Source organism: Polypterus senegalus, chromosome 11 (assembly GCF_016835505.1).
Source record: "Polypterus senegalus isolate Bchr_013 chromosome 11, ASM1683550v1, whole genome shotgun sequence".
Lineage (NCBI taxonomy): Eukaryota > Metazoa > Chordata > Cladistia > Polypteriformes > Polypteridae > Polypterus > Polypterus senegalus.
This window is the reverse complement of record NC_053164.1, coordinates 48,079,743-48,103,524: the sequence shown is the minus strand read 5'-3', so window position 1 is coordinate 48,103,524 and position 23,782 is coordinate 48,079,743. Positions and strand designations below refer to the sequence as shown.

Below are 23,782 nucleotides of genomic sequence, written 5' to 3'. Positions count from 1 at the left end.
AAAACCTCCTCACTTTTCTCTTTCAAATATACATAGTATCTTATAGCAGTTACAAAATCAATGGCGACATTTTTTATGAAACAGAATAGATGATACAGTATTAACATATTAAAATATAAAAGTCAGGTTCACTTTATTGCTATAAAATAAAATATACAGTATAGGTATATATTATTTTAAGAGCCACATACTGTATTGAACACATTGCACACCCAAACCTCAAGTCAAGTTGAATTATTACACCTTACTGGGAAAGACAAAGGCCTTTAAAAGGTTTTTTCCACTGCCACTAGTATATCAAAGAAAAAAAAACTCAAAAGAATCCAACCTTTCCATAATTTATTTTTAACCATTTGTATTTTTCCTTCCAAAAAAGGAACTGACTCAATATTTAAATTAGAAATGCAAGAGTATATTTTATAATAAATAAAACGTGCAGCAAGGTTTTCCCCAGAATGAATAAGTCACTTAATGTAAATGAGTTAGTTTGTTTTTCCTTCTTGGTGAATCATCACAGCTCACTGGGAAATGGCTGTGTTTCCTGCCTGTGGCATCACATTTAGCTGAGAGAACGAAATGCTCCAGGTGACTGCGTGGGGGACAGATCCTCCTGAAGTGGGCCAACGAGGCGATACGGAGATTTGTGAGGAATGCTTTTCTTGTAAAAGCAAAGAAACCCAAATACAGTAACAAGAACAGTAAGCAGTCTGCATAGTAAAGACTTTATTCTCCCTGAAGGCTTTCAGTCTGATACTCAGTCTGATTGGTTTCAATGTTTCCTGCAATCAGTAACAGTAACTCTATTCAGAAAAACTGTGGAAAATAAAAATTAACAACAAAATAGCAGCACCATTGTCTTGGACAGAGGAGATCCCTCAAGTTTTTTGGCCTTTTGTGGACCTGCTTGGTTACACAGTTACAGCTGCTCATCTGAAGTACAGCAGGCAGGCTTAGGACAGTTTAGTGTTTGGGTACATCTGGTGCAAACTAGGTAAAGCATAACCTGCTTGAGAAAAGCAAAGGGGGATGGAGTAGAGACGGGAACGGCGGCTGGCTTCATACTGGGGGATGAATGGAGTGGCGCCAATGTAGTGGTAGACTGACTCTGGGAGCTGAGACGCAGAAGCAGGTAGGGCCACATGGGCTGGCAGTGAAGGGTACACATAAGGGTTGGGAGGAGGAGACAGCAAAGAGAAGTTTTTCAGTTGCTCCAATGAGTAAGTTGAGGCCATTGGTCTAGCATGGTCATAGCAAGGAAGCAGAGCTGGGAGGGCAAGGCTGGCCTGTGGCTGCACCAGTTTGTGAGTGGCAAATGGCTTAACGATTCCAGGTTCTAATTTGTCCTTCATGTTTACAGAGTTTTTCGGCAAAGGAGGCACTACTTTGAACTTTTTTGTAAATGTTGCAGCAGGGTCTGGATCCTCCAAAGCTCGTTTCTGCATTTCATGTAGTTTGAAGCCCTGATGAGCTATTGCACCTCCTGACAGAAAGCTATAGGCAGTAGCTTCACCAGCTTTTGGTTTCACCTTGGTGAAACTGGATAGAGGCATTGGAGGTACCCAGCAGGCTTTAGGACTACAAGTTGAAGAAGAAGCTGCCTGATGGTTGCATTTGGGTGAGGGTATCCTGTGTTGCTCTTTCCCGCCTCTACTCCAGGCACTTCGGGGCAAGGACATGTCTGTTGCTTGCTCTCGTGAGATAAGAGAACCTGAGTCTGACTGTGCACAGGTCCTGCTACCTGCAGTCTTGTAAGATGTATCATCCAGATAGGTCTTTGGGAGCTGTAGGTAGCTGGGATGTTCTTTACTTGGATAATGACTTAGGGGTTTGTAGACACCATTAGCAAATGGCACTGATGTAAAACTACCAATGTATGCTGACGGGCGAGATCTTTCTGGTGTTATCTTGTTATCCTCTGGCTGAGAAAAGGAATCCTCCGAGGAAGAACACAATGACAGACTTGGTGAGGAAGCAGGTATTGGTGATCCATCTTCTGAGGTCCGGCTTGAGTCTGTTGGCCCGGGATGCTCTGGAAGTTGAGTGTGGTGAATAACAGACGGTCTCCCAGTGTCATCCTCTGGGCTAGAACACAATCGCTGGCTGTCAACCCCCTTTTCCACAGCTTCCTCCTGCAGGGAATTAAAGGAGCTGGCACTACTTGCTTGGGCTGCAAGCTTCTTCTTCACAAGAGGTGAAATTCCTGCTCCATGGCTGCATTTAGATTGGAAACTGGACACTAAACTTTTGATTGGCTGTGAGCTTGGGTAGGAAATGCCTGACTGGCAATTCTGAGAGCCAGCAGGAAGTGGACAAATGCCTGCATGTTTATTCTTGAGTGAACTTTCGCATTCATCATGAAGTCTCACATTTGTTGCATCCTCCATCTCTTTCTGGTTGTGTGATCCATTAGGACCAAGACTGTCCTGTGTTTTCAGCTGAGCTGACCCATGGGAACTATGCAAGCAGATCCTATATTCACACCTTGGGTGATCTTCCTTTATCTCTTGCATCTAGGGACCAATCAAATAAACATCATGTAGATATTAGATTGCATACAGATTTCACAATTTCCTGTCCAATTGTTCATAAGATAATATGTTTGTATAACAGATATTCAGATCTTGGAAGAGAAACATCCAGTATTTAAGAAAGGAAATGTACCTTATCACCATCACTGGCTTTGTAATTCTTCTCTTGCTGGTCTTTCTTCTTTTTCACCTCTGTCTTCATACCCTTTACCTCTTTGGGTGTGGTCTGGTATTTGCGGGGTTTAGTGGGAGGCAGAGGTTTGTCCTCTTCACCCCTCAGCCAGCGTTCATATGGCAAAACCAGCCTTCATTAAAAGAAGAGTCAAGTGGCATCAGAAACTCAGTCTACCACTAAAAAAATGCAATAATCAAATCATGAACAGCTTTCCAAAAATTAGCAAGCTTAACTGCTGGTCCATGTTTCTCTGAATTACGCTGATACAGTAATTGGAGGTTGAATAAATCACAGAGGTGACCAAACTGATGCTGTCATTCAGTCTGCTGAAGGGGTTATTTACTTCCCAGCAAACAACTTGCCCAACTGTTTGTCAGTATACCATTAAGTACCAAAATCAGCTGCTCTTAGTGTTTTGCTTAACTGATCAAGCTGCTGGTTCAAATATTAAATAGCTGACTGAGCAGCTGGTCAGTGTCCCAATTAAAACATGTCTAGCCATGTTTCAGTCTTCCAGTAAATACCAGACTTCGCACCAGCTTAACAAATGACACATCTGTTGTTCAGTCTACCCTTAAACAGCTGTCTTACCTGTTGGTCAGTCTTCAATTTATAAAATAAGTAAGCAGGTAGTCAGTTTACATGGAACTATTGTATAAGCTGTTGAGCAGATTTTATGTACAACTGTTGTCCAAGAGTGGGATAAGCCTCAGTTCTTACTTTTCATAGTGGCGTCGTGTGCATGTTGCTGCGCTGGTGCTTCCCGGACTTCCTCCTAGCTCATCATACACATTCTTCCACAAGCGACGAGCAGTTACCTGTGGGTAATGACAAGCAAAGGTGAGTAAACAGTTCAGAAAAATAATCACTAGAGTTCTGCACATTAAGGGATTTCTATTACATTTGAAATGGCAAATAAATTATTAGGCTCATTATGTCAGCCTTCTGATCTAATTCCAAAATATACCTCAGTTCTCCAATCTTGCTTTTAAGGAAAAACTGTCTCAGTTCTGAAAACGTCTCTGACATTAGTATTACAGTGCGAGTTCTGCACTAAGCTTCCAAAGCTGATGCTGAACATCACACGCTGGCAAAGCAGAAAACAGATCCCTGTGGAACAGAATACTGAAGACAGAGATAAACGGACTACTCAGTTCTAGTTCTGCCACCCTCAGCATATTCCCATTTGCTGAGACACAGGTATAATTAGTCTTCTAGTCCAACCCAAAGCTGTACACCTGGTACCTGAGCTAATTCTACTTTCTGGATGCATAATTCTGGCTGCAGTGAAACATGGCTGAACTGAAAGCTTTCCCAAGAGGCCAGTAAACTCTCTTTTTAAAGTAGCTCTAAATAAAAAAAACTGCAAATGTGATCCCAAAAGGGTGGATGATAAGTGTTCTGATGGCAGCTCTATTGAATGGGTAAAATTAGTAAAAAAAATCTGAAAAGAGTGAAGAGGAAATAAAGAAGGTTTTTTTTTAGTCTAAATTGTTTTTAAATGGTCGAGGTCTACAGGTATTAGGTAAAAGATGACAAAACTTAACTTAATGTAGAGGTTACTAGGAGATGAATATGACATTGTCCCTCTTTTCAAAATGTATCTTCAAAACTAGATCAGTTCTGAGCACACAGAGAGGTCATGGAGTGGCAGGGTAAAGACTATGTGGAGCATGTAAAAATGGGTAAAGGTCAGAAGTTTAGTTCTTTTTGACCACAGCCCACACAACTAGGGAAGCAAGGCTTGTATGAAAGTCAGCTAAGACATACTGGTGCTGTAATTCTGCTAGTGAAATGAAACAATTGGCTACATATTAGTACTTAAAGAAAAATGTTTTCTGAAGTCTGTGCCCTTTTAATTTTATTAGAGGTTTACCTGCTAGAACTAGGCCTTTAAACTCCAACAATGCCTGAATGCTTTAAAAAGACCTATTAGAGTCTATTAAATAATTAAACAATATTTATTTATAAATAAAATTTAATAAAGAAAATATCCCAAAAACAAACCAAAATCTCCAAATAAGCTACAAATTAAAAAAAGAAGCAATCCAATGCTATCAAAACCTAATCTGCTAAACCAAAAATCTAAATCCAAAAATATAGTACAACTCTTTACTAAGAACATCCCACATGGGCTCAATATATACAGTATATAAAACCCAACAAGCGTAATCAATAACATCTTCTTCTTCTTTTGGCTGCTGTCATTAGGGGTTGCCACAGCAGATCATCTTCTGTCCTCTGTATCTTGTTCTGTTACACCCATCACCTGCATGTCCTCTCTCACCACATCCATAAACCTTCGCTTAGGCCTTCTTCTTTTTCTCTTGCCTGGCAGCTCTATCCTTGGCATCCTTCTCCTAATATACTCAGCATCTCTCCTCTGCACATGTCCAAACCAACACAATCTCGCCTCTCTGACTTTGTCTCCCAACCATGCAACTTGAGCAGACCCTCTAATGTACTCATTTCTAATCCTGTCTATCCTCGTCACACCCAGTGTAGAATATGTCTTGGACACATAATGTAATAAATCATCTGTCTTGCGAAATTATGTCTTTGGTACAGATCAAGAAATCCTACCTCTGGTGGGGTAAATTAGAAGTGCAAAATGATGTAAATTTTCAGCCTTGTGTATATATTGGTTATTCTTGAGCCAATCACGTACAAAATTGCACTTCTAAGTGATAGTTCACATTTGAAGACAAAACCTTGACAATATTTGTCATTAATTACTTTAATGAAAAATCATTTACAAAGACTTGTCATTCGTCCTCTTCAAAAGATCCAAGTGGGCACTCAGTGCTAACCAACCATTTGCGTAGGACATGGGCAACCTTAAGCCTAGCATCCCGCTATTTCTCATAAAGCAGGTGTTAGGACTGAGAAAAAATGCTGTAAGAAGCATTTGAGTCAGACAATGACGAATGAGTTGGTGTAGTGAGTCTTTTTATTTGTACACTCGGCAGTCTCCATGATCTTGAGCATTATGGTCATGTGCTCACCTCTGTCTCTGCAAGTGAATATGTCGCAGATGGCAAATAAAGGATAAGCATGAATGTTAAATGCTACTTTGGGTTTAAGAGAAAAAAAGTATTTCAGATTCAGCTTTCCACAGGAGGCCTATCTAGGTCTTTTCAAATACCTGCAAATTAGCACGCAAATGTTTTCTCTTTGTCTTCTTCTTTTGGCATACATGATATTCACCTGTGTTGCTTTAAGTATTTCTGCTTTGTTATACAGTACAGTAAAAAATTAATGTTTTGAGCTTTGAGCTCTCAGTTACATGGAATAAAAACTGAGGCCATGCTAAACACTAACCATAGGACACAACACTGATTTTATAACATTAATAAAAAAAAAATATTAATAATAGTGTATATACAGTACTGTACTTAGCAGTGCCACTTACACAGTATTGTTTGAGTGCTTTTAAATAGTACTTACTGAGTCGTAGCCTCCCATTTTCTCTACTGCCTTGTATATACTCCAGAGGTTGACTGCAACACACAAAATATACCCTGTTAGGACTCCAAAACCATCAGATGATACATTTATTTTTACACTGTTTGACATGATAAGCCCCTGGCATTCAGTGTCATCTACCAGAAATTGCATTCTTGTTATATGTACTGTAATTGAAAATGTAAAGAATGACATATTGTTGAAAGGCTGGAAATATACTATAAATCAGTCTATTTTCTGAACTTGCAGGATCACAGAAACTTATAAAGTACAAAGCAGAAACCAGTATTAGAAAGGATGACAATCCATCAAAGATTACACTTACACAACTTAGATTGGTCAGTCACATAATGTATACTCATAGCTACCCAGTTTATATTTATCAGTCAACCTAATGTGTATATCTTTAGACTGAGAGTTAAAATCAGAGTACTTGTGAAATAAATTGTAGAAAAAGGGAACTATAATAATCACTGTGCTTCTTTGTCACCCCTCTTTGAAAATATTCCAAGAAAATCAAATACAAGGTATGATACTTTATAATGAAGTGGAAAAATAGATTACATATTCCTGTTCAAATCGCAACAAATCCACATTTCTCTTGAATAAACATCTACTAAAAAAAAGTAGACTGCTTTATAATAATCTGTTTTCCAAAACTTTCTGGCAGTATGTTTTAATAAATATAAGCTGAAAATTCCCATGTTATTGAGAACAATGAAACTACTTACTTAATCCATCCACCCATTTTCTTTACTGTTAAATCCAATTTTAGGGTTACAATGACTATCTAACTTAACTTTTATAAAATATTAAAATTTTCTAAGCTTTGATCGCTTAGTACCATCAGTTTATATTTATTACTTATATTAAGTGCATGAAATATTACATCCTATTTCCGTTTCATGATACAGCACAAACAATATTATATATGTCTGATTTTCTTTCAGTGCGAATTCTGTACCTTAAAGCTTCAAGGCAAAAGCATAATGTCATTCCAGATAGGCAGTGGATGGCCTGTGATTCAAATTAAGGTTCTTGGTGCAGTAAAGCAACAGCTCTAACAATGGTGCTATAGCACCACCCAGTTGCTCACTGCTCTTCTTGGAAATTAATGCAGTTGTAAATTCTATTTTGCTACCTTCAACACTTAAAAGCATGGATTCTGACCAGAGGACAGTTTAAGGTAAAGCAGTTTTCCTTGAAAAATTAAAATTTTACTATGTATCCTGTTGCATGTATTCAGTATTTTTCAGGTGTTTTGAAATAGCATAAGAGGTATGGAAAATCTAAAAATTAATTGGGCACACATTTTCTTTGAACATATTAATTCCCATATTTACTTCAAACAAGCACTTGAAAACATTTACAAGAAATATTATTGATGTTTGAAAGATGTGTACAATTACTTTGTTTAAAGCCCAGGTGAGGGATCCTTTCTATAGGTGTACTTCTTTCCTTCATGAACGTGTAGAGGTTAGCCATAAAGGTTTTCTCCTCCTGGTCCTTCATCTCTGACTGCCCTGCTACCTCTTTCACAACAGTACCTTCTGCTTGGTCTGAAAATTCAGCCTCTGAATTTGCCTGAATGAGAAAAAAATGATAGCACAGTATTATCAATTGAATATGGGCAAATAGTTAATATGTTAGTTTACTATGAGAAAAATGCACTATACAAATAAAGTTTATTAATTTTTGTCCATACTCTGCCAATGATATGTGCTGAAATGTGCAACAATTGACCCTTAAATGTATCTATCATAATTATAAATATTTAATAGGAAATGAAACGTAATATTTTATGCAATTGTCTAATTCAGCTGAGCAAGCTGAACCCCAATTCAACATTCCTTTTTAATTTGACATAGCAACATTAAAAAGTGTATGATTTTAATCAGGAAACAAAATTAAAACATAATACTAAAATAGAAGATGACTACAGTGTGTATATATTACATAGTTTACCGTCAAATAATGCAAAGAGTACATAATACATGTTTCACCCTAATTTGGGCTCATCAGGTGTACACATTCCACTGCACCCCTCGCGGGAATCAAACCTTGGACGTCAGCATCAGAGACGAAGTCCCTTTACGCTGCGCCACAGCGTGTGGTTTGTTTATTTGACAGTCTGGAGATCGGAGTAATCACATTCATAGCATCTGTAGTCTGAGTCTCGATCTGATTGTATGGGTGGTTAGCCAACCACATGCATTACCTGGTAGGTAACCACCCATACAATCAGATCGAGACTCAGACTACGGATGATATGAATATATATATATACCTGTATATATATCCATCCATTATCCAACCCGTTATATCCTAACTACAGGATCACGGGGATCTGCTGGAGCCAATTAGAATTGGAATTGAAATTTGAATTTTGCATATACATAATGAGATATCTTGGCAACACCCTTGATCAAGTAGGTAAATGCAAACCAGCTAAATGATGACTCATGCATATAATAATCCATATCAGTGAGCAACTACTATAGTTTGTCCTTACATTATAAACATATTAAACTTCAAAAGTGATGAATAAGATGTACAGACTATATCTTGAACTGGCAAACAGGTCAGAAGTATCTCGGTCAGCCTTCAGTCCATCATGCATGCTGTGATGGAAGCCTTTAACTGACCGACCCTACATTCAGTTTTCTCATGGTGTCGGTGTATATACATAAAACATATGTTTTTGCATACATAGAAAAATGGTAATATAAAAAGGCAATTTAAAGAAGTGTCTGTTTTTCCTAAAGTAATCGGAGCAGTTGACTGAACTCATATTACAATAACGGCAACTAGAGAGACTGAAGCTGTTTTTGTTAACTGCAAACAGTGAAATTCAAATAACACATAACTCTGAAATCCCCCTGCACGAAAACTAATCAGCATCATGGCACTTCACAGAGGATTCCACAATAGTCAATTAAGTGATGGTGCTTCATGGTGCTCAGTGCTTCAAGAGGTACCCCAACACAGGTTATCAACTGTGTGTCCTAGCTTTGTGGTGCTTCACGGAGGACTACTCCTTCCATTTCAGAGTGAATAAATCCATTCAAAATCTGCACATTTGTTGTTCACATCCACTCAGCAGAAAAAAAAATTAGAGGGAAAATAGGTGATGTCATCTTGGTGCTGAAAACTTTTCAGATTAGGGAAACTTGACCTATGTATGTGTATGTATATGTACAGTATGCAGTTTTTAACTGATGATTTTACTTATTAAAGAAAATAAACTATCCAAACCTACATGGCCCTATGTGAAAAAGTAATTGCCCCTAAACCTATTAACTAGTTGTGCCACCCTTAGCAGCAACAACTGCAATCAAGCGTTTGCAATAACTGGCAATGAGTCTTTCACATCGCCGTGGAGGAATTTTGGCCCACTCTTCTTTGCAGGATTGTTTCAATTCAGTCACACTAGAGGGTTTCCGAGCATGAACCTCTTTTTTAAGGTCATGTCACAGCATCTCAACTGGATTCAAGTCTGGACTTTGAATAGGCCACTCCAAAACCTTCATTTTGGTTTTTTTTAGCCATTCAGAGGTGGACTGCTGGTGTGTTTTTGATCGTTGCCCTGGTGCACAACCCAAATGTGCTTCAGCTTGAGGTCACAAACTGATGGCCGGATATTCTCCTTCAGTGATTTTTTGGTAGAGAACAGTAATAATGTTTCTATCAATCACAGCAAGTCGTCCAAGTCCAAATCCTGAAGCAGCAAAGCAGCCCCAGACCATCACACTACCACCACCATGTTTGACTCTTGGTATGATGTTCTATTTCTGAAATGCTGTGTTACTTTTACGCCAGATGTAATAGAAAGCACACCTTCCAAAACTTTTGTTTCATCAGTCAATAGAATATTTTCCCAAAAGTCTTGGGGATCATCAAGATGTTTTTTGGCAAAAGTGAGACAAGCCTTTATGTTCTTTTTGGTCTGCAGTGGTTTTCCCCTTGTAACTCTGCCATACATGCCAGTCTCTTTCTCATGGCTGAGTCATGAACACTGACCTTAACTGAGGCAAGTGAGGCCTGCAGTTCTTTAGATGTTGTTCTGGGTTCTTTTGTGACCTCTTGGATGAGTCGTTGCTGCACTCTTGTGGTAATTTTTGTAGGCCAGCCACTCCTGGGAAGGTTCACCAATGTTCCATGTTTTCTCCATTTGTGGATAATGGCTCTCACTCTAGTTTGCATGAGTCCCAAAGCTTTAGAAATGGCTTTGTAACCTTTTCCAGACAGACAGATGTCAATTACTTTGTTCCTCATCTTTTCCTGAATTTCTTTAGATCGTGGCATGATGTCTTCCTTTTTGGGATCTTTTGGCCTACTTCACTTTGTCTGACAGGTTCTATTTAAGTGATCTCTTTATTCAACAGGTCTGGCAATAATCAGGTCTGGGTGTGGCTAGTGAAATTGAAACTCACCTTTCCAAAAAATGTGATTAACCACAGTTACTTCATGATTTAACAAGGGAGCAATTACTTTTTCACATTGGACCAGGTTTGTAGGTTTGGATGTTTTTTTTCTTAATAAATAAAATCATCACTTAATAACTGCATTTTGTGTTTACGTGGGTTATCTTTGTCTTATGTTTAAATTTGTTTGATGATCTGAAACATTTAAGTGTGACAAGCATGCAAATACATAATAAATCAGGAAGGGGCAAATACTTTTTCACAGCACTGTATATAATTAATAAACTTGTCTATCAGTAACACTAAATATAATCAATAATTCAAATACCACATGAAACAGATTCACATGGTACTTGGGACAAACAACACGCAATTTCATTGATTTTACATGTTTAATCCATGCAAATTATGACAACCCCTTCAGATGACTGTTGTGTGCACTATGTGCGCTAGTAGGTAGAAAGGAACTTGATTTTTAATGGGCTCCTGCTCTCTCTGCTAAAAATCCTGGCTCTAAATTCAGTAACCTTCTCCTGCTCATTCAGCATTAAATAATCACTGCCTTGATTTAGCCTGAACTCCACCCATGCACCCACATTTTGGCTTTATTTTTTTAATCCTTCCTCACAGAAAAAGGAGCTTTGATAGAGTGGTGCTTATTATTTTGAGTAGATTAGGCGTTTTTTTTTTAAATATTTCAGTCTCAATTAACTTTCCAGGATTGTGCTTTCCTGTTTCTCATCCAGAGTTATGTGTCTGCACTAATTATTGTTCAAGTACCTTTGCAATGTGTAGATCAATAAAAGGCTGTAGCTGTAGCTATGCAGTGCTCAGGCATAGCTTATGCACAAGATATAGTGTCCAGGTTTAGCAGCGGGATTCTTGTTTAGAGTATTTTCCATTTCTTAGTTTTTGCACTTGAGATTTAATGTTTTTAGGTGTATTTACAGAAAATGTCAAAAGCTCCAACTGTCATGGTCATGTCTGTCTCTCTGTCTGCATGAAACAAATCTGCTCCCTGCTGACTATATACACTGATCAAAAACATTAAAGGAGCACTTTTAAATTAAAGTATCAAGTCAATCAAACTTCTGGGATGTCGATCTGGTCAGTTAAATAGCAAAGGAGGTTGTTACTTGCTTTAGGTGCATAAGAGTGACAACAATGAGACGATCCTCAAAACAGGAATGGTGGAGGCCACTGACATGTTTCCATCCTCATCTTTTCTGACTGTTTTTTCACTAGTTTTGCATTTTGCTATGGTCAGTGCTACTGCTTGTAGCATGAGGAGATATCTGTACCCTACAGAGTTTGCACAGGTAGTCCAACTTCTCCAGGATGGCACAATACATGCCATTGACAGAAAGTTTGCTGTGTCTCCCAGAACATCTCAAGGGCATGGAGGCAGTTACTCTAGGAATGTTGGTCTGGGCCATGGAAGGTCCTTAACCCATCAGCAGGAATGGGATCTACTCCTTTGGGGAATGAGGAACAGGATGAGCAGTGCAAGAGCCCTGCAAAATGACCTCCAGCAGGCCACTGGTGTGAATGTCTCTGACAAACAATCAGAAACTGACTTCATGAGGGTGGCCTGAGGGCCCAACGTCCTCTAGTGGGCCCTGTGCTCACTGCCCGGCACAGTGGAGCCCAATAGGCATTTGCCATAGAATACCAGAATTGGTAGGTCCACCACCGGCACCCTATGCTTTTCACAGATGAGAGCAGGTTCACCCAGAGCACATGTGACAAACGTGAAAGGTTCTGGAGAAGCCGTGGAGAATGTTTTGCTGCCTGTAACTTCGTTCAGCATGACCAATTTGGTGGTGGGTCAGTGATATCCTGGGGAGGCATATCCATGGAGGGACGCACAGACTTCCACAGGCTAGACAACGGCACCTTGACTGCCATTAGGTATCGGGATGAAATCCTTGGACCCATTGTCAGACCCTATGCTAGTGCAGTAAGTCCTGGGTTCCTACTGGTGCATGACAATGCCCGGCCTCATGTGGCGAGAATATGCAGGCAGTTCCTGGAGGATGAAGGAATTGATACCATTGACTGGCCCTCACGCTCACCTGACCTAAATCCAATAGAACACCTCTGAGGCATTATGTTTCGGTCCATCCAACACCGCCAGGTTGCACCTCAGACTGTCCAGGAGTTCAGTGATGTCCTGGTCCATACCTGAGAGGAGATCCCTCAGGACACCATCCATCGTCTCATTAGGAGCATGGCCAGACGTTATCAGGCATGCATACAAGCACGTGGGGGCCATACAAACTACTGTGTACGATTTTCAGTTGCTGCAATGAAATTTAAGCAAAATGGACTAGCCTGCCACATCATTTTTTCACTTTGATTTTCAGGGTGTCTTTGAATTCAGCCTTCTGTAGTTTGATAATTTTCATTTCCATCAAAAGATGTGGCATCCTTTTATTCCTAACACATTACTCAGTCATTATCAGTATAGATATCCAGCATGATTTTTTTTCCCATTGATGTGTTTTCAAAGTATTCCTTTAATTTTTGAGAAGTATATATATATATATATATATATATATATATATATATATATATATATATACATACATACATACACACTGTACATAAATACACCTTTCACAATGAAATCAACAACAACAAAACACTTCTCATTAGCAAGGACTTTGAAATTTTGCATATGCTATGTAAACTTGTTTTGAGTCTCACAGGATGCTCTAATGGCTTTGTATGTGTACTCCTGTTCTTTAAAGTACAAAGTTTTAGTAACTAAACTATGCCACTTCTATTTTAACAAGTGGCTCCAATACTACATTTGCATGAATGCGTTCCCTTGGAAGGCAACAAAACATGAGGCAGAGTCACTCACAATATCAATACTACTATCAGCAAAAATGAAAACAAGACCTACAGAAATTTGTCATCGAAACCGTTGAAAGTAGTTTCGCATCCGAACACACTCTGAAAAATGCACAATATAATAATAATAACCTCTTTCTTTCTGTGTCTTTGGCAATACTGAATATGCTGAACACCTTGTCAAAAGTACCCTCACTTATACAAAAGGTACAAGTTTCTAAAATGCAAACTTACCCTCACTAGTATATGTGTGCACCAAATAAATAGCAAGTGGGTGATGTGTCCTTAAATAAGAGGGATGCAATTCAACAAAATAACTGAATTTATAGCTAAAACAGTGAATAAAATATCAAACTATTTCACAGTGATAATATGGGAGTAATTCAAAATGTAAACCCTGAGGCACATTGTAGCAGGAACTTCTGTAGAATTTTGGAGTACATGTCAAATTAGAAAGAAGCTGAATATTACTTGCACAGTACATTGACTTCTAAGAAGGCCCATGAACACTAGAAAGCAGAGCACTTGACCATCATACTCAAGCTGCCATCTCAGAAGACATTTTTACCTTTGACCAGCAGTGAAACTAATACCTTGGAAATAAAATAAGCTTAAAGATATACAGCATAGAGTATTAAAAATAAATGAATTGACTGGAATAAATAATGGTTTTCACTTTTTTTAAATATTCTGAAATAATTTTTGTGCCTTTAATACTTTTACTGCTTGGCAAGCTGTATATCTAAAGAAGATCTGAAACTGTTACCTTTAAAACAGCCCTTTGAGTTACATCTATTTAATTAATGATTGACCAGTGTATTTTTTGTAAAACTATCAATCCTGCTGTTGTTATTTTTCAGTATTGTTTAAATTGTTGTATAGGAGATCTCTTGGTTTAAAGCAAACAACAGATGAATTAAGTAAAGCTTTTCTTTATGCTTCACAAAATGAACAATAGAAAAAGGGGGTGTCCCTTAATAATAAATATTTTTTCATCCTTCATACTGAAGGCACACTTCAACATACTGTTTATTTTTTCATTATTTCTATATTGGTAGTAACTTAAGAGTGTATTCAGTTTTCATCATGTTAGTCTTAAGCTCACATCTGTCAGGTGAGTTACCAGGTGTTTTGGTGGTAAAATTGGGTAGAATGGCTCAGGGAAGTGAGTATTATGCATGCAGTTAAAACAGCAAACTGTTATTGTGTGGTTATTCATACTGAAGAGGACTTGGATATGGTACTCCACATCAATTTGTACGTAACTGCCAATAAGAAAAATGTTAACAGCAGACAGCTGCCCAGTAATTTAGCAGAAAACCTCAGTGGGCAAGGGGGCTACAACACAGAAGCCTAGTTTCACACTGAATCAATCTCTCTGTGTTCTTCTGCCTCTGAGACTCTCTTTGATGAGTTACGAGAAGAACATCTCTATGAATCATCTCGAATATTTCATTGCTGGTCTCAAGAGATTCATGTGTGAGTCACCACAGAACATAGCAGCTGCTACATATTTCAACTTTTTTTTTCTATTTTCGAATGGTGTTTTACCCACAAAGTGAGACAGGCACAACATGTAAATTTCAACCATTTCCTGTGCAGCCCTTTTACCATTGTACTCTTTTTGTTTTTCAGTGCTGATTTGTATGTGATGATGTTACTGTAATGTAATATTTGAATATAATGGCCTGTATCTCCATCTAGAACAGTTTACTGTACACTAGTAATACTGTCTCTACAGACTTTCACATATCTTATTCCTTAACATAACAGTATTTCAGTTTGTATAACAGAAAAATGTCAGAAGGACAAAAATAAATTTCCACATGCATTATTTACTGACACCGATTTATCCAGTTTTAAAGTTGCAGGGAATTGCAGTCTATCCTGTCAGAATTTGAAACAAGGGAAAAACCAATCCAGGGACATTATTTACACACTCACACATCCCTGTGAAGTTACTAGTTAACCTAACTGATATATTTTTGGGATGTGGTGTCCAGGAAAGACCCAAACAGACACCAGGAAAATATGCAAACTTCGTTCAGATAGTGAAAAGACCATATTTATTGGAGTGGGAAGGCAGCTGCACTAATCACTGAACTGCTGTGTCTTTCCACGTGCAGAAAATCAATTTCTAACCCACCTGTAAATGCATGTAATAATTTGTATTTTTTATTGCTGTTTTACTGCAGTGTCTACAACTAAAGTTTACTTGAACACTTAGAGGCTGAAGGACTTCTCAGGTAGACATAATGGAATACTGAACCAACAACTTTATGGTCACTGGTCATACTGACTGCACTAATACTGTTTATTACCTACTTACAATTTGCTGTATACTTTCTGTAAATACTGATGCATGCATTTTCAAACTCACTTATCTTTTTTGTTGTACCTGCAGACCAACCCATGAGCAATCAGGACAAGAGGAGAAGCCACACTAGACAAGAAGCTAGCTTTGTTCAAACATGTGCCATATTTTTCTACAATGTTTTGGTAAAATTGTACATAAAGCTGATAAAACACCAGTGAAACTAAGGTTAAATTAGCTATAAATTAAGCTATCCTAGGTGATGCATCACTTCAAGACGGAGGTAAAAAGTTTAGGGGTAATTGTTGACTGTAATCTGAATTTTAAATCGCATATTAATCAGATCATTAGGACAGCATTTTTTCACTTAAGAAACATAGCTAAAGTTAGACCTCTTATATCACTGAAAGATGCTGAGAAATTAGTTCACGCATTTGTTTTCAGTCGACTAGATTACTGTAACGCACTCCTCTCAAGACTACCCAAGAAAGACATAAATTGTTTGCAACTAGTGCAGAATGCAGCTGCTAGAATCCTAACTAGGAAAAGAAAATCTGAGCACATCTCTCCAGTTTTGATGTCACTACACTGGTTACCTGTGTCATTCAGGATTGACTTTAAAATTCTGCTTATGGTTTATAAAGCCTTAAATAATCTCGCCCCATCTTATATATCGGAATGTCTGACACCTTATATTCCAAATCGTAACCTCGGATCCTCAAATGACTGTCTCCTTAGAATTCCAAGAACAAAACTTAAAAGAAGTGGTGAGGCGGCCTTCTGCTGCTATGCACCTAAAATCTGGAATAGCCTGCCAATAGGAATTTGCCAGGCTAATACAGTGGAGCACTTTAAAACACTGCTGAAAACACATTACTTTAACATGGCCTTTTTATAACTTCAATTTAACTTAATTTAACTTAATCCTGATACTCTGTATGTTCAATTTCCTCATAATAACTACTCATGGTGGCTCTAAAATCCGTACTGACCCCTACTCTCTTTTTCTGTTTCTTTTTCCGGTTTCTTTGTGGTGGTGGCCAGCGCCACCTCCACCTACTCAAAGCTTCATGATGCTCCAACAATGTTGGATGGATTAAAAGGCAGAAGTCTACATGACCGTCATCATCAAGCCCTTCCGTGAGAACCCTAAATCCAAAGAGGACTGTTTCATTTATGTTAGGTAGAATGTCCAGAGGGGACTGGGTGGTCTCATGGTCTGGAATCCCTACAGATTTTATTTTTTTCTCCAGCCGTCTGGATTTTTTTTTGTTTTTTCTGTCCCCCCTGGCCATTGGACCTTACTCTTATTCAATGTTAATTAATGTTGATTTATTTTGTTTTCTTATTGTGTCTTTTATTTTTCTATTCTTTATTATGTAAAGCACTTTGAGCTACTGTTTGTATGAAAATGTGCTATATAAATAAATGTTGTTGTTGTTGTAATTGTCTTATAATAAGAAGAGTGTAGTAGACAATGTTGCTTGTAACCCTACTTTGTCAAATTAAGTAAGAGGTCACAGTGACAGAGACAGGCTACATAATTGGCCACCCTTTTGCTGCAAATTGTGCATTGATTGTAATTCTTGTTCACTTGGTCATGTCTAATGCACCCACAAAACAATCCATACAAAGACTAAAATGTATCACATTCACGTTGCAGCCAGTGCTAAAAAATCATGGCCTTTTCTGCTTGGATAAAGCATTTTGGTGGTGGCACAGAGGCCCTTTCACCTTTCACTTCATTTACACCTTTCATGTAGACTGAGTTCTGTATGGAGTATGCATATTGTGGTGTATATTACATACAGTAGGTTTTGAAAACTGTATTTTCCTTATACAACACAAATATACTGTTATAGAACATAGAAATACATTGTCAAAGTATACTATTAGGAAGACTTTTGGATGGAGGGTCATTGCACAACTTGGGAGTTCAGGGTCAAGGGATCAGTTCCTTCCTTACATATTAAAAGTGATGGGTGGGAATAGATTGAGTACCACAACTGTCATGGAATCAAGTTATATTAATCCATTTTACATGTCAGGAGAACAATATAAAAACAAGCTAACAAGGCCCTTTTCTCATTTTAAATATTACTGTAACATGCATAGTTTTTAAAAAAAGTATGTTTATTAGTAACCTCAGTATGTTTAGGAGAAGTGATAACAATGAAGGACAGATCTAGCATCTGAACATATTTCTACACTCAAAAATTAGAAAAGGTTAAAGATACAACAACTTAGCTGTTTATCCTTCACATCTTTCACACACAATGCTGATGAAGGCTAAACAGCCAAAACGTTGTTTCTCTTGCTTTCTTTTCTAATCTTTTCAGTGTGGAAATGACCTTCACCTATTATTTCTACTTACTTATCCTGTACTGTTACAATCAGAAGGTTTTAGAAATTTATTTATAAAATCTGTAGATATATGTATGCTTACTGTACTTTTTTTTGAGATTTTACTGAATGCTCTTTTGCATTATTCAGTATTTATATTACATTCATACCATCAAATGATATCTGAATGTGGTGCCTGATCCTTTTTCAATATGAAAGCTATCATCTATCCATCCATCCTCTTCCGCTTAACCAAGATGGGGTCACGGAGGCAGCAGCTTCAGCAGAGATACTCAGACTTCCATCTCCTCGGCCACTTCTTCTGGCTCTTCCGGGGAATCCCGAGGCGTTCCCAGGGCAGCTGGGAGACATAGTTCCTCCAGCGTGTCCTGGGTCTTCCCTGGGGCATCCTATCATTCTATGAATTTCAGCTTTTATAGTACTGTATATGACAATATCCATCTCCTTTTTCAAGAGGTAAATCACTGTGGCTAGTCCACAAAAGTAAATCATAGACAGTGTCTAGCAGGGGAAAAAATACAGAAATACTAGAAAATACTCAAGTTGCATGCAGAACACTGTGCAGTCAGGATCCAGTCCACAGTACAGATTCCATGAGATAAAAATTCCATGTACGGCACCACCATACTATACTATATACACAATTGCATAGTATTTTATATAATATACAGTATGAAAATATGCTTTAACAGAGATGTGAAATAATTATATTTGTAATTTTAAAAGAAAAACAGCAGTATTGTATTCACTAGGAAGTTATTCAATTAATTATACAATTTTGTGATCAGTGAAACATGGCTCATGTGAACTTTGCTGAATTTCAGCTTTGTTAGTCCAGTCAGTAATGAAAAAGAATAGGGCATTTGTGGTTTTAAATTTTTTTTAGCAGTGAGCAAACAGGAAATACACAAGTCCTTAACTCTGTGAAACTGACCGAAATACAGCGTAACTCATGCCGATTAATCTTATTACAAAATCCCCATTTGACATTAAAACTGGCATTCTAATGTGTTTAAATGTAACAAAGAAATACAAATTCTTAATCACTACTGTCTTGTTGAGTTAAATGAGAATCTTTGAATGGCAGAAAATATCTAAAAAATTATAGAATTAAAATCTGAAACAATGACATTGCCTCCTTGTAGCTATTAGCAACTTTTTACACACAAGCTCTATCTTAATTCAAATATAATCTTTGTAAGAAATGTCTGAATAAGCATAGTTGAAAATATAAATTGTATGGTTATGTTTCAGACTATGACTGAATATCTACTGTAGAATGTGTCAAAATATGGTCAAAAACAGAGGTACATAATGTAATTTCTGGCCCCAAACCTGCTGAGTTCATCACCTCTATCCAGCTGTCAGGTCACAAAAACACCTCTGTAAATCCTACAAAGTGCTTTACCTATTGGCTGTTGTTATACTCTAATCCATACCACAGCCCAGACCTCACACTAAGTTGCTTTCATTTTTTTGGTCCTATTTAAAAACAATTGCACCATGAGTTATTTGCAACTGATGCTGACGTACAGGAACATTGTAACATCCCGAATGCACTGCCATGACACTCTTTCTTCTAGATGGGAATGGATCCAGGTTAAAATGTTCAGACAAGTTTAAAGATTACTTGGAAAAAAAAAAGTCTAGTGTACTTGACTACATCTTAATAAATGAACAAGATTATGTCACCAGGTTTTTTAAAAATACTCTAGTTTGTTTAAAAGGATTATGCTCTCTGAATTGAAAGCATAATCTTTTTGTGGAGAAGTATTTATAAATAAACAGGCTTTATCATCCGGCTTTGCCCTAGAAATTTTGTAAGACATTGTCCTCAGTTACAGTGCTGACAGTTAATCCAATGTATCAGAAGTACTATGCAACTAAGTACTTTTCTGTATAAAATATTTGTACTTTTTTTTTTACTAAGTGCTAATATTATTGGCAGGCAGTGGCTCTAGGACTTCAAGCGCTGGGGTTGTGGGTTTAAATCCTGGTACTGACACCATGTGACCATGAGCAAGGTCCCTTCACCTGCCCATACTCCAACTGGAAAAACAAAAGAAATGCATCCAGTTGTACCTCAAATATTGTAGGTCGCTTTGGATAAAGGTGTCAATCAAATAATAAGTAGTAACAATATTTTTGGGTGCTGGAACTGTTTATTCCTGAACATGCTATATACAATTACCCATGTGAAAAACATTCCTGCCATAGATCAATTCCATCTTTTCCTAGTGATCTGGCTTTTGTTGATAGTCATTGCAAAACACAACTTTACAGGAAAGTGTATTCTTTTGAATTCAAATTATAATTAGTAGGAAAAGTGAAATGTGAGTATATATTATTATAATTATTAGATGTTTATGATTTTCAATTTGTCTTTTCCTTGAGTATTTCTTTTAGTGTTTGAATGCATTTGTATGTGGTTCCCTTTTAAAGGCCACAGATGAGAATGTTAATGTAAAGAATGTTGATAAAATAATGGCTCACGAACCAACTGTTTAGATGCCCTTCACAGAGATCTAAGTTGTACTCTGCTGGGTATTGAATATAAAGTAAATGGATTTTTATTATTATAACTGGGCAGTAGAACACAGTGACAACTTTTTCAAGCTGCTCACATGTAGCAGTTCCAAGGATCACTAAAGAAAGGTAATAGAGTAACAGGTGATCCTACAATAATTTATGCAGAAATGTAGGCTGCTATTGCTTAGCCTCATAAATCCAGTAAGAAAAGCTGAGTGAAGAATGTTGCTCTATAACAATGTTCTTGCTGGGAGAAAATTCAAAAGTTTCTATCACCTTGGGCCCTACAAGGCACACCTCTTTAGCAAATGTAGCTAGCTCATGCAACAATCTCCCTCCAGTAAATATATCAAATAATTCAGTCCTTGGGGCACCAGAGCTAGTCCCAACAGAGACAGGGCATAATACATGAATATATAATTTTAATTGTAGGGCATGCACAGGACATTTACAACAGATTATCTGAGATTAGAAGGATACTATTTTACAAAGAAAAGTGTCCTAATACTGGATTATCCACATTTGTCTAATCAGCACACATAATTAGAAAGTTTGACGTAATCTCTTTCCTGCTGGTTATAATAGAAGAGCTTTACGTAATTTGGCTTTTCAGCAAGAAAATAACGAATAGCAATTGTTTTCAAAAGCTGTCAGCAAACACCCTATTTTAATTTCCACGGCAGTCAAAATTCGGAAAACTGCGTGGGCTCTGCTGATGTCAAAACAGTGATAAGTGTCTTTGCTATGATTGTTAGTGGCCCCTTTGGTAGATGTTATCAGTGGGGCAGCTGAACCACGGAAACCACAAGGTTCTCATCTTGCAACCTGAGCTTGGAAATTTAGCAGATCAATTTTTTTTTCTCAGCTTGAGTTACGAGAAGTCTCTTCAGCTAGGAGTCAGCTGTAACTGGGCCCCTGTCACTTTCTGCTTATTTCACTAATTTTCCTTTAGCTGCCACATTGCAAATGACAATGAATTCACCTTACTGTCCACATCACATTTTGACTTGATGTAAGAGGGGTATTTTTCCTTTTTTTACATGTTAACCCTTTTACTAATAATATAGAATCAACTTTCTAAAAATATTTTGAAAAATAATGTTTTATCCTTTAGTTATCTCTCTATCTAGATGTGTGGGTGTAAATGTGTATGTTTAGCAATGAAGTCTAGTGGCTAGCTAATTTAACTTTAAAGGATGCAGGTTCAAATGCCTCCCCTGGTTTCCAGTGTGACTGTGACCAAAACACAATATCATCATTTCTTGTCTGTGATAAAATACTTATGGAAAGTGTCTTGGGGTGTTTTCTAAAAAAGTGCTACATGCTGTAAATGCTTTTGGGATGCACAGATTATCAGTCTGTTAACCCAATGAAAGAATATTTAAATTTTAATGCAAGCACATCCATATAGAAAGCAGATACCCAAGCAGCATTAGGCTCATGGGAAGAAATTGCACTACATGGGAAGTCAAGTCATTATGGACCATTTTATATTTACCAATCATCTTAACCTCATTTATCTGTACTATAGCTAGAAATAGGCATCATGGGAAAAAAAAACTCAAGCAAACTTGGAAACAGAGACAAACTCCAAAGTATGAAAATACACCATGGTCCACTATCCTGTCTCTTTAAAATAACATGTGAAGTATAAATATAATAAAATTAACACTTAAGACTAAACAGCAGGGTGAAATGGTGCTATGAAGTCTGCATGTTTGTCAAATTATTTTAGTTAAAAACACCTACTAAATATCTATTCAATTAAATCCCAAAAATTTTCATTACAGGATCACACAGTATAGAAGTGCAAAGCAAGACATATTTTATTCCATTCTAGGAAAAACAAACACACAAAGTATTGCTCATATTGTGCCTTTTCAGCGCTAACCTAACACTGGACATGGTAGAAAATTTGAAATTGGAATACCAGAGATTGAGTGGAAAAAAAACAAAAACTATAAGTATTGGATGATGAGAAGATGCCAACTATACACAGGTAATGAGCAGAATCAAATTGTAAGCTCAGCAGTGCTAACTGCTGCACCATCCTATATTTAACTGGTATATTTGAATTCTGTTTTCTGGCAATAACAGGCTAACCAGATACATACACTGCATCTGAAAAGTATTCACAGCGTATCACTTTTTCCACATTTTGTTATGTTACAGCCTTATTCCAAAATGGATTAAATTCATTTTTTTCCTCAGAATTCTACACACAACACCCCAATGACAACTTGAAAAAAGTTTACTTGAGATTTTTGTACATTTATTAAAAATAAAAAAATTGAGGAAGCACATGTACTCACAAGTATTCACAGCCTTTGCCATGAAGCTCAAAATTGAGCTCAGGTGCATCCTGTTTCCCCTGATCATCCTTGAGATGTTTCTGCAGCTTAACTGGAGTCCTCCTGTGATAAGTTCAGTTGATGTGACATGATTTGGAAAGGCACACACCTGTCTATAGAATGTCCCACAGTTGACAGTTCATGTCAGAGCACAAACCAAGCATGAAGTCAAAGGAATTGTCTGTAGACCTCCGAGACAGGATTGTCTCGAGGCACAAATCTGGGGAAGGTTACAGAAAAATTTCTGCTGCTTTGAAAGTCCCAATGAGCACAGTGGCCTCCATCATCCGTAAATCGAAGAAGTTCGAAACCACCAGCTGGCCGGCCATCTAAACTGAGCGATCGTGGAAGAAGGGCCTTAGTCAGGGAGGTGACCAAGAACCCGATGGTCACTCTGTCAGAGCTCCAGAGGTCCTCTGTGGAGAGAGGAGAACCTTCCAGAAGGACAATCATCTCTGCAGCAATCCACCAATCAGGCCTGCATGGTAGAATGGCCAGACGGAAGCCACTCCTTAGTAAAAGGCACATGGCAGCCCGCCTGGAGTTTGCCAAAAGGCACCTTGAATGACTCTCAGACCATGAGAAACAAAATTCTCTGGTCTGATGAGACAAAGATTGAACTCTTTGGTGTGAATGCCAGGCATCATGTTTGGAGGCAACCAGGCACTGCTCATCACCAGGCCAATACCATCCCTACAGTGAAGCATGGTGGTGGCAGCATCATGCTGTGGGGATGTTTTTCAGCGGGAGGAACTGGGAGACTAGTCAGGATA

The 23,782-nt window shown here is 37.8% G+C and overlaps 1 protein-coding gene across 1 annotated transcript in view; it reads right to left on the bottom strand.

Annotated features, from left to right (window-relative positions):
- The window catches only part of arid5a (AT rich interactive domain 5A (MRF1-like)), a 46,697-nt gene continuing 22,915 nt past the window's right edge, over positions 1-23,782 (bottom strand). The window contains exons 3-7 of the mRNA XM_039768550.1: positions 7,578-7,752; positions 6,151-6,203; positions 3,424-3,521; positions 2,662-2,833; positions 1-2,510 (exon numbers count right to left, since the gene is read on the bottom strand). Of these exons, the coding sequence (XP_039624484.1) occupies positions 951-2,510; positions 2,662-2,833; positions 3,424-3,521; positions 6,151-6,203; positions 7,578-7,752 (2,058 nt within the window). The 3' untranslated portion in view covers positions 1-950. The remainder of the gene's footprint in view (positions 2,511-2,661; positions 2,834-3,423; positions 3,522-6,150; positions 6,204-7,577; positions 7,753-23,782) is intronic.